The 14,660-nt window shown below is 37.3% G+C and overlaps 1 protein-coding gene across 30 annotated transcripts in view; it reads left to right on the forward strand.

Moving 5' to 3' along the window:
- The window catches only part of HERC1 (HECT and RLD domain containing E3 ubiquitin protein ligase family member 1), a 185,803-nt gene that overhangs the window by 30,451 nt on the left and 140,692 nt on the right, over positions 1-14,660 (forward strand). For all 30 annotated transcript variants that reach the window (XM_082737138.1, XM_082737154.1, XM_082737144.1 and 27 more), the window contains one exon: positions 11,750-12,705. In XM_082737138.1, the coding sequence (XP_082593264.1) occupies positions 11,776-12,705 (930 nt within the window). In that variant the 5' untranslated portion in view covers positions 11,750-11,775. The remainder of the gene's footprint in view (positions 1-11,749; positions 12,706-14,660) is intronic.

Raw genomic sequence — 14,660 nt, forward strand, 5'->3', positions numbered from 1 at the left:
AGTCTGATTAGAACTAGTTCTGTGTTGAATGGAAGTGGCAAAAGTAGACATTCTTGCTTTTGTTCTCAATCTAGAGTAAAAGCTTTTGCCATTGAGTATGATGTTTGCTGTGGGTTTTCATATATGGCTTTTATTATGTTGAGGTAGATTCCTTCTGTTCCTAGTTTGTTGTTTCTCCCATGAAAAGGTGTTGAATTCCATCAAATGCTTTTTCTGAATCAACTGAGGTGAACTTGTGGTTTGTTTTTCCTGCATTTGGTTTCACAGAATCTTGAGCCACACTTAGGAATAGCTACTGAAACTTGCACTCAGAAATTCTCGGACCTCTTGCTTCTCCGCATTTTTAGTCTTGCTCGTGGCTATCCTTGTGAATGTAAGTACTTGCTATCACTTTCTGCTATTTTATTGTTTCATTACCTTCCATCTCCTGTCATCTCTCAAATTCTAAATTCTTTGCTTTCAAAGTCCCTAGTTTCTCATTAATGTGACCTCTGTTGCTACCCGTGGAGATTGTATTAACTTTCAAGGGCTTTCTGTATCATTGCCTTGTTTGGATACTTGCAGCAAGGAACAATATTATAATTTAGACACACTTAAGTTCTACATTTTTTGGTTCTTCCATACTTTTAGACTTTAGTTCTCTACTTTTACACTTGAGATTAGGGGCTAGATATAGATATTATATGAATAGTAATTATATCTGTGATTGGAGATAATAATGGTAATGATAATAGCCACCATTTCCCAAAGATTAATATATCAGAACTGAACTTTAGAGAAAGGTATGTAGAAGTTTGTTTCTGTTGAATTACAGTTTATAATTTAGTTGTACAACTCCTAAATTGAGTTTTAGTCCATCATCGACTGACTTGAAGTTAACTTGTATGAAAGTTACTCTTTTTTTTTTTTTTTAAAGATTTTATTTATTTATTCGACAGACAAAGATCACAAGTAGGCAGAGAGGGCAGGCAGAGAGGGCAGGCAGAGAGAGGAAGAAGCAGGCTCCCTGTGAAGCAGAGAGCCTGATGCGGGGCTCCATCCCAGGGTGCTGGGATCATGACCTGAGCCGAAAGCAGAGGCTTAACCCACTGAGCCACCCAGGTGCCCTGAAAGTTACTCTTTTATTAGTTATATTATTTAAATGTAGGCATTAGTTGTAATTAGTTAATTTAACAAACAGTGTAATATATTAGGCTACATGGTAGGGAATTAAAATTGAATAAGATGGTGTCCCCATCTTGGGAAATGCATTATCTATTAGGGTTAGAGTAAAAAATAACTCTGATTAATTATAGGTTAGAGTGAAAGGTATCCTATTAGAGACTTAGAATTAGTCTAATTTTCAAGTTCCTTGCATGGAAGAGGGTGGAAGAAGAACAACAGGAAAGTACCTGAATTCCTGAGTATAAGGAGGTGGTTGCTGGTATAAAGCAATTGGCCTTTACATGTAAGCCAATAGCATTTTGAGGTTTCAGACATGTGAGCAGATTTGTAGAAAGATGAAGGATGAACAGGAGTTGGGGAGAACCTGGTATCAGGGAGTTGGATAAGGAAGCTACTATAATGGGTCAGCATAGAGAGAATTTTCAATTAGATGTGCAGTTCTAACTCTAATTCCACTTTTGATGTGTGTGTTTTATACAAAACCAGGCAGTTCTTGAACACCATACTATTGGGCCTGCAGTTTAACTCAATATGATGCTCTCTACTTGGAGATAGGGTCAGGTCCCACAGGTTAAGGATTCAGTCCTCGAAGACTACTGCAACCTATGTCGTGAGTGTTAGATTGTTACCTGTACTTCTGAACAACTGGCTGTAGAGTGAGGGTTCCAGTGACCCCTCTTTGGGTTTGGTTAATTTGCTAGAAGGGCGTACAGAACTCAGAGAAACATTTTACTTCCTAGATTACCAGTTTATTATGAAAGGATATAACTCAGGAATAGCTAGATGGAAGAGATGTGTGGGGCTAGGTATGGGGGAAGAGAGAGAGTATAGAGCTTCCATGCCCTTTTGGAGCACGACACTCTCGAGTCTCTATGTGTTCACCAACCTGGGAGTTCTCCATACCGTGTTTTTTTTTTTTTTTTTTTTAAAGATTTTATTTATTTATTTGACAGAGATCACAAGTAGGCAGAGAGGCAGGCAGAGAGAGAGAGAGGAGGAAGCAGGCTCCCTGCTGAGCAGAGAGCCCAATGCGGGACTCGATCCCAGGACCCTGAGATCATGACCTGAGCCGAAGGCAGAGGCTTAACCCTCTGAGCCACCCAGGCGCCCACCATACCGTGTTTTTTAAAGATTTTTCTTTTTATATAATTTCTGCATGCAACATGGGGTTTAAACTGACAACCCGGAGATCAAGAGTGGCACACTCCATTGACTGAGCCAGCCAGGGCCCCCACCACTTTTTTTGTGTGTGGAGATTGCATTACAAAGCATAATTGATTAAATCATTGGCCATTGGTGGTTGAAGTCAGTCAGTCTTCAGTTCCTCTCCCCTCCCCAGAGGCCAGGGGGTGGGACTGAAAGTTCCTACCTTTTAGCCACAATGATTGGCTCCACTGGACACTAGCCCCATCCTCAGATGTTTCCCAAAAGTCACTTAATTAATGTAGCAAAAGACACCTTTATTACTCTCATCACAGAAAATTCCAAGGGTTTTAGGAGCTCTCTGCTAGGAATGGGGACAACAACCAAGTAAATAAATATTTCTTAGTATAAATCACAATGTCACAGCTTTCATCCTTAGGCACTGAATACAAAGGTGAAGATGGGGCTGGCAATATCACATTTCTCCAAAAGAAATTCTTTGGTGGGGTAGGTTGGGGTTGCGGAGCTAGGGGTGTATATTTTGACAAGTTCTCACCCTTGATTCTTACTCACATCTACCCTGCATGTAGAATTAATTTTTCAGGGGAGTGATACTATGGGGCCATGGAAATAGTGCTGGACTTCAGACTCTGGAGACTTGTGCTTAATCCTGATTCTTACGTTCACCTTTTGTATGATCTTGTCAAATGATGTAAATCCCCCACCCCAGTTTTTCAAGATCTAATCGTGGAACTAATATGCGGATAAGAGCACTGAAATAGGACTAAATTCAGTAGTTTCTAATGTAAATTTTTTTCATTTTAAAAATTAGATTAGAATTTAAAATTCACAAGCCTTTACTGCATACCTGTTAAATTTGAGATACTTTGTCATAAAAAACCATAAGAGAGTAACAGCATGAAACAAATATTTAAGTTTTAAAAAATTAAATAATTTAGGGGCACCTGGCTGGCTTAGTCCTAAGAGCATGTGTCTCTTGACCTCAGGGTTGTGAGTTGGAACCCCACATGGGGTGTAGAGATTATTTAAAGAAGTAAAAAACTAAAAAAATGAAATAATTTTGATGATACTGTAACCTAGTATAGAGTTTGTATTCTTTCCAGAAGTGGGTAGACTGTAGTATGATCCAAATTTGTATGTTATTAAACATTTGGGTTTTGTTTTATTTTGGGGGAAGGTTATTTTAAATATAAAGGTCCATAGTATTTTAAACTTTTTTTTTTAAGATTTTATTTATTTATTTAACAGAGAGAGAGAGATCACAAGTAGGCCAAGAGGCAGGCAAAGGGGGAGGAGGAAGCAGGCTCCCTGCTGAGCAGAGAACCCGATGTGGGGCTCGATTCCAGTACCCTGAGATCATGACCTGAGCTGAAGGCAGAGGCTTTAACCCACTGAGCCATCCTGGTGTCCCTATTCTAGCACTGTAATTTTTAATATATGGTAAGCCAGGACCTTTCTCAGTTTCCAGTTTTTTTTCCAGAGATCTATCTTTCTCTCCCCCTTTCTTTTTATTCCTTTTTAATTCCTATGTATTTATTTTTACAGATAATTTTAAACACTTTATCAAGTATTAGAAAAGTCCAGGGTGATTTTGGTTGATATTGAATTAATTTTATATGTTAATTGACCACCTAAAATATGGATTCTTCCAAATAACATTGCATAAGCTTTCCATTTATTAAAAGAATCTCTTTTGTTCTGCAGTAGAATTTTATGTATTTATTAATAAAATTTTTGCAGTTTTCTTGTTCAGTTTATTACTAGATATTTTATATTTGTTACAACTCTATAATTATTTTCTTGTTATATATTATATAATTCCTGGTTATTGTAGTTATTTAAAGATACTTTTGACTTTTTGGTTCTTGTGACTGTTTTTAATAGAATTTAGTCACATTTATAGTGGTGTATACTTGTAAAGGATATTTAAGACTGGTTAGTAGCTTAGGCTTCTCTTGGGTTTTCCTTTAAAATTGAGAATAGGGAACTAATCCTGAGTTAACAAAGAATATTTTCTGGATGGGGGTGCCTAGGTGGCTTAGTTTGTTAAGTGTCTGACTCTTGATTTTGGCTCAGGTCATGACCTGATCTTTGGATTTTTGGATTGAGCCCCACCTCAGGCTCTGTGCTGAGCAGGGAGCCTGCTTAAGATTTTCTCTTACTTTTGCCCTTCTCACTCCCCCTCTCATGTGCTGTCTCACTCTCTCTTTAAAAAAAAAAAAATTAAATTAAAAAAAATATATTTATTTATTTCTGGGTATGCTGATTGTAAAATCAGAAGGTACACTGACATCAATTCCATAAATAGCAAATATGAATGCAACTTACTTAAGCCTATTAGTTTATATATATATATATATATATATATATATATATATATATATATTTAAGATTTTATTTATTTATTTGAGAGAGGAGAGAGCGCAAGCAGGGAGGAGATTGAGAGGGAGAAGTAGAGTCCCCACTGAGCAGGGAGCCCTATATGGGGCTCAATCCCAGGACCCTGGGATCATGACCTGAGGCAAAGGCAGATGCTTAACTGACTGAGCCACCCAGTAGTTCTGGTTTATATTATTAAAGAATACTCTTGTTTCTTTAAAGTTAAGTACTGTAAATGATTCTTTAAAGCCTGTTGTGGAAATAATATACCTAGTCCAACTTATTGGGGGCTCAGGGATGAGTTAATGTAACCATCCAATGTAGAGTCTGATTTAGAGTTAAAATCAAATTGAATTGCAAAAAAGTTATAGTCACAGGTAGCATGATCAATTCCTTAGGTAATACAACTTCCAAACCTCTCATTATCCAGGTTACCCTCATTTTTGCTTTCACTTACATATACCTTTCTTTTAAGGAAGAACAAAATTTGGAATTTTGCCCAAATTCTGAGTCATAGTTTGTATAGCACTGAATGATAATAGCTTTGGCATTTGATATTATAAAGTCACTTTCATTCCAAATATGTTCTTTATTCTGGGTCAGGATGAGGTAAAAGAGCAAGAATAAGATTTTCATGTAGAGTCTTGAGTTTTGAAGTGTCCAGATGAATGTGTGCGTGCTTGCTGCAATGTGCTGGTGCTTAGCACGCTCCCGGAAGTCCTTAATGAGGGTCTCTGAGAGTGCAGTGCTAGCACCAGGATGATTGTTGAGGATTGGCTTCGCTTTAGTAACTTTCTTCCCTTTGTCTAGTTCTGCCAAGATTGCAACTTCTATTTCTGTTTTGAAAACTTTGTCCTGAAGAGTTTGCAGCCATCTTCCCATTTTCTGTTTCAGCTGTGTTCGGGGCAGTTGGTGAGCGTGATCATGAGAGTGTGGGACCACTCCACAGTTGGATCATGTGACTACTTAGAGCTAAATACTTTTGAATTTTGATATTTATTTATTCTGTAATCAACTACCTCACTGTGATAACAATTTCTAGAATACTATATAATACTTATTTTTTTGTTCAATTGCATTATTGATAAAAGTGGTAAAAGTGGGCATTTGTATTTGACTCTAGGAACCAGTGCTGCCAGTGTTTTTCTTCTGTTTTGTGATATAAAATTTTTAATAATTTAATAAGGAAACCTTGGGGCACCTGGGTGGCTCAGTGGGTTAAGCCGCTGCCTCCTGCTCAGGTCATGATTTCAGGGTCCTGGGATCGAGGCCCGCATCGGGCTCTCTGCTCAGCGGGGAGCCTGCTTCCTCCTCTCTCTCTGCCTGCCTCTCTGCCTGCTTGTGATCTCTCTCTGTCAAATAAATAAATAAAACCTTTAAAAAAAAATAAAAAGGAAACCTTTATTCTTGCCTTATTATTAGATTTTTATTAGGAATGGATGCTGTATTTTATCAGCTGTTTTTTTAACGTCTCACAGTATAACATGGATTTTGTTAATGATAATAGATTTGCTCTGTTGCTCTATCATTATATTCCTCAAATAAACCCATTCAACATGTCACATGTTAACCTTTTAATATACAGTTCCACTTTGCTTGCTAATGTTTTAGTTGTGGACTTTTATAACTACCTTTATAGGGAAGCATTGCAATTGTATTTTTTGTGCTTTGTTGAGTTTTGATATTACTTTATTGGCTACTTAAGAAGAGCAAAGACTCTTTCTTCAATGCCCTGAAACATTTACAGTAGTTTTAAAAATTGTCTGTTTCCTGAAGGCATAAAAAGATTTCTTTCTTCAGACATCCACAGCTTGATTTTTGTTGTTAGTTTGTTTAAATCTCATTACTGATATATTTCACTAGTATCCTAACCATGTTATTCTGATTCTCTAATTCACTAAATTACTAGCCAGTTGGTTTTCTTCAAATGCAGCCTTCATTAAGGACTTTGAAATACCAGACACTGTGCTAGGTGCATTGTGGAATTTTCATCTTCCATATTATCAGTTTTGTCTCATTGTAGATTATAGAATCAAAAGGGAAGTCATTGGCTCATTAAATTTTTTTCTCACATTCTAAACTCAGGTTCTTTTTCTTACGATTTCATATGAACATTTTTATGTTTTCTAGTTGTTCTGATTCATTTCTGTTTAAATACTCTTGACTTTCTTTCCTGAATTTCCCTGAATTCACAATTTGATGAATCTGGGATGGCATCTTATAATTTTTTTTGATCCCTCAAAGTCATTCTTGATGTATATTTGTTTGTGTATTTCTTGTATATTTGTGCACTGTTGATTCTATCTCCTTTGGCAACATATCCAAGTTCATTTTGGTGAAGTACTTCCTGCCATGTCATTTTCTTTTTAAAAATAATTTATTGAGTCAGAATTCACATAACACATAATTAACCATTTTAAAGTGAATCATTATTTGTACTTAGTGCATTCACAGTATTTGCAACCACCATCTCTGTCCAGTTCCAAAACATTTTCAATTGCTCTAAAGTAAAACCCCTCCTACATTAAGCATTAAGCAGTTTCTCCCTATTTTCCCACTAGCTCCTGACCTACAACAACTAACTTTTTTTTTTTTTTTTTTTTGGTTTCTATTCATTTGTCAGTTCTGAACATTTCATATAAATAAAATCATACAGTGTGTGTGACCTGGCTTCTTCTGGCTTCTTCACTTAGCGTGTTTACAAGGTTCAGTCATGTTATATAGCATATATTAGTACTTCATTCTTTTTTATGGCTGAATAATATTCTGTTATATAAATAACAGAACATTTTGTTTATTCATCTATTGATGAATTCAATGATGGTGACATTTGGGTTGGTTTTTACTTTTCCATTATTATAAGTAATGCTGTTATCGAATGTTCCTGTACACGTTTTCCTGTGTACATATATTTTCAGTTTTCTTGAGTTTAGATATTGGACTGGAATTGATGGGTCACATGGTAACTTTTATGTTTAACTTTTTGAGGAACAGGTAAACTTCCATTTCTGTCTTTCCATTCATATTTATAATATTGAGTATCTTATGTTTTATCTTTTTCTTTCCTTGATTCGGTTAGCTGATCACCCCCCCCCCCCCCCCCCGTCGAGAATCACCTCTGAAATTTAGATATGAATCCCATTATTTTTTTGTCTGTCTTATTCATCAGTTACTGCTATATTTATTACTCAATTTTTAAGCTTATTTTTTTCTAATACTGAATTGAATTATTCATTGAAGTCTTAATTAGAAATGAAGTATTTTGGGGTGCCTGGGTGGCTCAGTGGGTTAAGCTGCTGCCTTCGGCTCAGGTCATGCATGGTCTCAGGGTCCTGGGATCGAGTCCCGCATCGGGCTCTCTGCTCAGCAGGGGGCCTCTGTTTCCCTTCCTCTCTCTCTGCCTGCCTCTCTGCCTACTTGTGATCTCTGTCAAATAAATAAATAAAATCTTAAAAAAAAAGAAATGAAGTATTTTAAGTCTTTGTAGATTGCTTTTGGTCAACTTTGGCTACATTTTTGATAAATTATGTTTTTTATATACTTTTCTAGAAATTGTGAAATCCTTTTTCTTCTTCCCCTTTTTGTTTAAAAAATTGTAGAAGAGCATTTCTAAAAATTTGACTTTTTCTTTGTTTTGGTTTCCGTTATTTAAAAGTGGAGTTTTAAGATTTGGTTTGGTAACAAATGCACATGTATGAAATTCAGAAGGTCATGCAGTGTAAAGTAAGTATCTTTCCTATTGGATATCCAGAAGATATCCAAATGATCAATAAATATAAAATGTTCAAATTTATTAGTAATTGGGAAAATTGAAATTAGTGCAACATCGTATGCCTTTACAGCTATCAAACTTGCAAAATTAAAAAGAACAAAAATTACATATAGGTTGCAGGAAGGGAGCTAAGGTACTCTAATATCCTCTGCACAATGTGGTGTTTTTGTTTTTGTCTTTTTTAAACAATGTGGGGCTTGAACTCACAATCCTGAGATAAGAGTTGAGCTGATATCAAGAGTTGGATGCTTAACTAACTGAGCCATTCAGGTTCTCCTCCCCTGCACAATGTTGAATAATTACTAAATGAAGTGGGAGGAAGCTTAGGTTTTGTTTTCCCCTTCCCAAGTACATACTTTCTGAGTAATGAACATAATTAAGCATAGTAATGATAATCTTGAGAAGGGAAGTGTCATCAGACTTTATATTTAGAATTTAATAAGGCATATTGACAAATAGGAAACTCCTTTTTTTTTTTTTTTAAGATTTTATTTATTTATTTGACAGAGAGAGAGGTCACAAGTAGGCAGAGAGGCAGATAGAGAGAGAGGGGAAAGCAGGCTCTCCACTGAGCAGAGAGCCGGATGCGGGGCTCAATCCCAGGACCCTGGGACCATGACCTGGGCCTAAGGCAGAGGCCCTAACCCACCGAGCCACCCAGGCGCTCGGAAACTCCTTTTAATTAGTCTAGGATCACTATCACTTGAGCTCTTTCTTGAAGATTACCTATATCATGACAATAAAATGCCCTTAAGTATTTGAGGATTTTTTTTAGTATGAACTGTTACGACTTCCATTTTGCAGACTTAGTCCCCACCTCCCTTGCAATAATTTATGATGAAAATCTCAAATATGGGGCACCTGAGTGGCTCAGTGGGTTAAAGCCTCTCTGCCTTTGGCTCAGGTCATGATCCCAGGGTCCTGGGATTGGCCCTTAAAGGGCTCTGCTCATCAGGAGGCCCGCCCCCCCCCTTCTCTGCCTGCCTCTCTGCCTACTTGTGATCTCTGTCAATTAAATAAATAAAATCTTTAAAAAAGAAAAAAGATTATTCCCTGCCCTTAAAAAAAAAATCTCAAATATATAGCTAAGTTGAAAGATTATTAAATGAATTGAGATTCTGCCATTAGTCTTTTAATATATATATATTTTAAAGATTTTATTTATTTATTTGACAGAGAAATCACAAGTAGGCAGAGAGGCAGGCAGAGAGAGAGGAGGAAACAGGTTTCCTGCTGAGCAGAGAGCCCGATGCAGGGCTTGATCCCAGGACCCTGGGATCATGGCCTGAGCCGAAGGCAGAAGCTTTAACCCACTGAGCTATTCAGGCGCCCCTTTTAATATTTTTGTTTTACTGCATACCTATTCATATATATGGATATGTATAAAGAAATATTACACATCAATGCATCTTATTTTTTGACTCATTACAAAATAAATTATAGTTATCAGTATACTTCTCCCCAAATATACTTCTGTTTGCATATCAAATAGAGTTCAGTATTTACTGAGGTAAAAGTCACATTCAGTGAAATGTAAAAATCTTAAATGTGTGTTTATTGAGTTTTGATAAATGCATATGCCTGGGTAATTCAATATTATCATCACCCTAGGAAATTCCTTCATGTTCTTTCCCAGTTTATTCATGCTCTCACCTTCTAGGGGAAACCATATTTTTATTTAAGTCCTTTTGTGGACCCGTGTTTTCTTCTCGGCAAACCCCTAGTAAAACAATGGTTAGGTCATTGAGTAGAGATTAGTTTTAGTTTTATAAGAAAACTATTAGTTTAGTTTTATAAGAAACTACCGGTGCTTTTTCCCATTCACAGTCCTGCAAATAATTTGTGAGAGTTTCGATTGCTCTACATTCTTGCTAACATTTGGTGTTGTCAGTCTTTTTTTTTTTTTTTTTTTTAATTTATTTGACAGAGATCACAAGTAGGCAGAGAGGTCGGCAGAGAGAGTTGGGGGAAGCAGGCTCCCTCCTGATGCGGAGCTTGATTCAGGAACCTGAAATCATGACCTGAGCTGAAGGCAGAGGCTTTAACCCACTGAGCCACTCAGGCGCCCCTCTATTTGTTTTTTTAAAGTGCATTTTCTGATGACTAATGATGTCGAGAACTTCTCTTGTACTTATTGGCCATTCATATATCTGCAGTGAAGTTTTGTTCAGTCTTTTGACCATTTTGAAAATTAAATTGTCTTTTTATTACTGAGTTATAAACTCAGTAATGAGTCCTATAACTCCTAAGTTATAGGAGTTCTTTATGTACCTTGGATGCCAGTCCTTTGTGACTATTTCATCCCATAGGACTTAATTTTTAAGTATTTTTTTTAATATTCCATTAGCCACTTCATAGTACATCATTAGTTTTTGATGTAGTGTTCAATGATTCATTAGAGTACTTTTTTAAAAAACAAATTCTTACATTGTATTTACTATGTGTTGGAATACAGCAGTAAACAAAATATACAAAAACATTTCTGCCCTTTTGGAGTCACTGTGGTTCCTCCATATAGCCATGGAGACTAGCAGGAAGGTTCCTTCAGTGATCCAAGAGATGATGGTTTGGGGTACAGTTTTAGCAATAAAGGGGGTGAGAACTGTTTGGATTCTGGATGTATTTGAAAGTAGCACTGACTAATTTGGAATGTAAGAAGGAGGAATTAGTGGTGACTCTCAAGGTTTTTGGCCAAAGGAGCTAGGAGGATAGAGTTGCCATTTATTGACATGAGGAGGTCTACAGGAACAACAGATTTGTGTGGTCATTGGTGGATTAGGAATTCAGTTTTGAGTATGTTGAGATGCCTATTAGATATCTATACGGCAAAGTCAAGTGGGCAATTGTATATATGAGTATGGAATTCAGGGAGGAGATCTGGGTTGAAGATAAGAATTTGGGGGTGATCAGCATGTAAAACCCACTGTTATGCTGACAGTGGGACCAGAATCTGAAGGGAAAAGGTATGCAAATCACTAATTTTATAATAAACTTTATGTGGGGTTAATTTTAGGTTTACACAAAAGTTGCAAAAATTATACAGAGTTTCTATATGTGTCCTTCACCCATTGTTCCTTAATATTAGCATCTTATAACTAATAGTACATTATGAAAGCTAAAATACTAACATTGGTACATTCCTGTTAATTGAAGTTCAGACTTTGTTTCACCAGTTTGAAATCGCTAATTGTAAGTGTAAGGTGGAGGTTCAGAAACATTTTGTGAATCACCTATATAAGTTTTTGACTGCTTTTTCATCTCTCTTTGTAGAACTAATGGCTGAAGAGTAAACCAACATGGCAACTATGGTTCCACCAGTGAAACTGAAGTGGCTTGAACACCTCAACAGCTCCTGGATTACAGAGGATAGTGAATCTATTGCTACAAGAGAGGGAGTTGCTGTTCTGTATTCTAAACTGGTCAGCAATAAAGAAGTAGTACCTTTGCCCCAACAAGTTTTGTGCCTCAAAGGACCACAGTTGCCAGACTTTGAACGTGAGTCTCTTTCAAGTGATGAGCAGGACCACTATTTGGATGCCCTTCTTAGCAGCCAGCTAGCACTAGCGAAGATGGTATGTTCAGATTCCCCATTTGCTGGGGCACTTCGGAAACGACTCCTTGTACTCCAGCGTGTCTTTTATGCACTTTCTAATAAATACCATGACAAAGGCAAAGTGAAACAGCAGCAGCATTCCCCAGAGAGCAGCTCTGGTTCAGCAGATGTCCATTCTGTTAGTGAACGTCCCCGGTCAAGCACTGATGCACTTATAGAAATGGGTGTTCGAACTGGTCTAAGCTTATTATTTGCACTTCTGAGACAAAGCTGGATGATGCCTGTGTCAGGACCTGGTCTTAGTCTTTGCAACGACGTTATTCATACTGCAATTGAAGTTGTCAGCTCTTTGCCACCATTATCTTTAGCAAATGAAAGCAAGATTCCTCCGATGGGTTTGGACTGCTTATCACAAGTGACAACATTTCTTAAAGGAGTAACTATTCCCAATTCTGGTGCAGACACTTTAGGTCGCAGATTAGCTTCTGAGCTGCTACTTGGTTTAGCAGCTCAGCGAGGCTCTTTGCGGTATCTTCTTGAATGGATAGAAATGGCTTTGGGAGCTTCAGCGGTTGTAAATTCCATGGAGAAAAGCAAACTACTATCAAGCCAGGAAGGAATGATCAGCTTTGACTGCTTTATGACTATATTAATGCAGATGAGGCGTTCTTTGGTATGTACTATAAATTTTTCCTTAACTTAATCTGTAATACACCATCTCATTCCTCTTTTGACTTCTTTTATTTACTGCTCCCCAGTACCAGGAGTTGGGAGGGAAGAGAGGTAACTTTTGTTGTGTGCCTGCTACCAACCAGGTGCTTTATATGTACTGTCTGAGTCAATTATGTTAATATGTGAGGTTGACATTATTTATCCTTATCTTAAGGATAAAGAAACTGGTAGTTTTCCTAAATTTACACATCTATTTGGCAAAAAAACTGGAAGTAAAACATACACTAATTAAGCACTTATGGGGCAGATGGCTGTGTTAACTAAAACTAATTCTTACAACCTCAAGTCTGTACGCAAAGCCCATGTTTTTTCTGACTACTGTATATGGCTTTTACTGTGTTTGTGTTAAGTTGATTTTTCCCGTGAAGGCCTACCTTGAAGTTTATAAACTATAGTAAGGAAGTAGTAAAATATAAGTTTATATTGTTGGATTTCTACATTTCTTTCCATTTACCTCTTTTATTCTGGGACAAACACACCTCGTGAGAAGGGGCCTCCCTCTATAGCCTCTGTGGTTATACCCTGTAATACAGTTCTTTATTGTGATGAGGGTACCCCAGAAAACTAGATTGCTTTCCACAGAATTCTGGATCTATTCTGGGGAAGAATCTTGGATATTTGATTTAGTTTAGTTCTCCTAAAGTCATCACAGGCCTATATTAGATTGAATTTAATTCAATCTCAGATTGGCTTTTGGAGAAAGGAATGGTTATTAATTGAAATTTACGTTTATGATTCCTTCTTACACAGTAAGCGATAGAGTCTAATACTCTTTCTCTTCACAGCCCACTTTTTTTTTTTTTAAGATTTTATTTATTTATCTGATAGACAGAGAACCCAAGCAGGCAGAGAAGCAGGCAGAGAGAGAGAAGGAAGCAGACTCCTTGCTGAGCAGAGAGCCCGATGCTGGGCTTGATCCTAGGACTCTGAGATCATGACCTGAGCCGAAGGCAGAGGCTTTAACCCACTGAGCCACCCAGGCGCCTGAACTCATGTTTTTTATACTTTACAGTGTTGTCTGAGAATTCAGAAAATAGGTATATCCTCTCCCAGTACTCTGGATTCCTACCCTGCCTTAAGTTTCTCTACTCTGAACAACTGGGACAAAGCTTACCCCAAGCTGAAAGTTAAAGGGAAAGACACATAACCATCAACTGAGTACCTGATGTAAGGACTAACAAAAATGAGTTCAATCCTTTATTTTTATTTACTTGTGTGATTCTTAACCTTCACTAATGACACACTTGCAGTAATGGTGTTTGAATGGGAGTTCACAAAATACTCATTAACATATTTAAATAAAGAGAGGGAAATAATGTCAATGTATATCTCTGAATTCTGAAAGACTAAACAATAATAAAAACACCATTGGCCTTTGATGTCAGCAGGTGTTTATTTAACACTGTGTGCCAGATACTGTTTGGCACTGAGTTTAAAAGGTAAATGAGTGGTGCCTGGGTTGCTCAGTCAGTTTAGTGTCTGCCTTCAGCTCAGGTCATGATGCCAGGCTTCTGGGATTGAGCCCTGCATCACATTGGGCTCTCTGCTTAGCGGGAAGCCTGCTTCTCCCTCTCCCTCTGCTTGCCACTCCCCCTGGTTGTGTTCGCTCTAAGAAATACATAAAATCTTAAAACAAAAACAAAAACAAAAAAGAAATGGTAAATGAGCTTTGTAGCATCCATGCCTTCAGCCAGCTCACAGTTTAAAGAAAGACAGATACATAGACATTTCAAATAAATGATAAAGGGCTATAGTAGACATCTGCAGTAGGAGGAGGTGGTGAGACCCAGGAAGAGAACTGGAGGGAAGGGGTAGAAAATGTCTTGTGGAGGAATGATCCCTGAGCTTAGTTGAAAAGTAGAAAGAATTTGCCTGCAAACATGCAAGTGTGTGAGT

The sequence above is a fragment of the Mustela nivalis genome, assembly GCF_964662115.1.
Source record: "Mustela nivalis genome assembly, chromosome: 6".
Taxonomy (NCBI): domain Eukaryota; kingdom Metazoa; phylum Chordata; class Mammalia; order Carnivora; family Mustelidae; genus Mustela; species Mustela nivalis.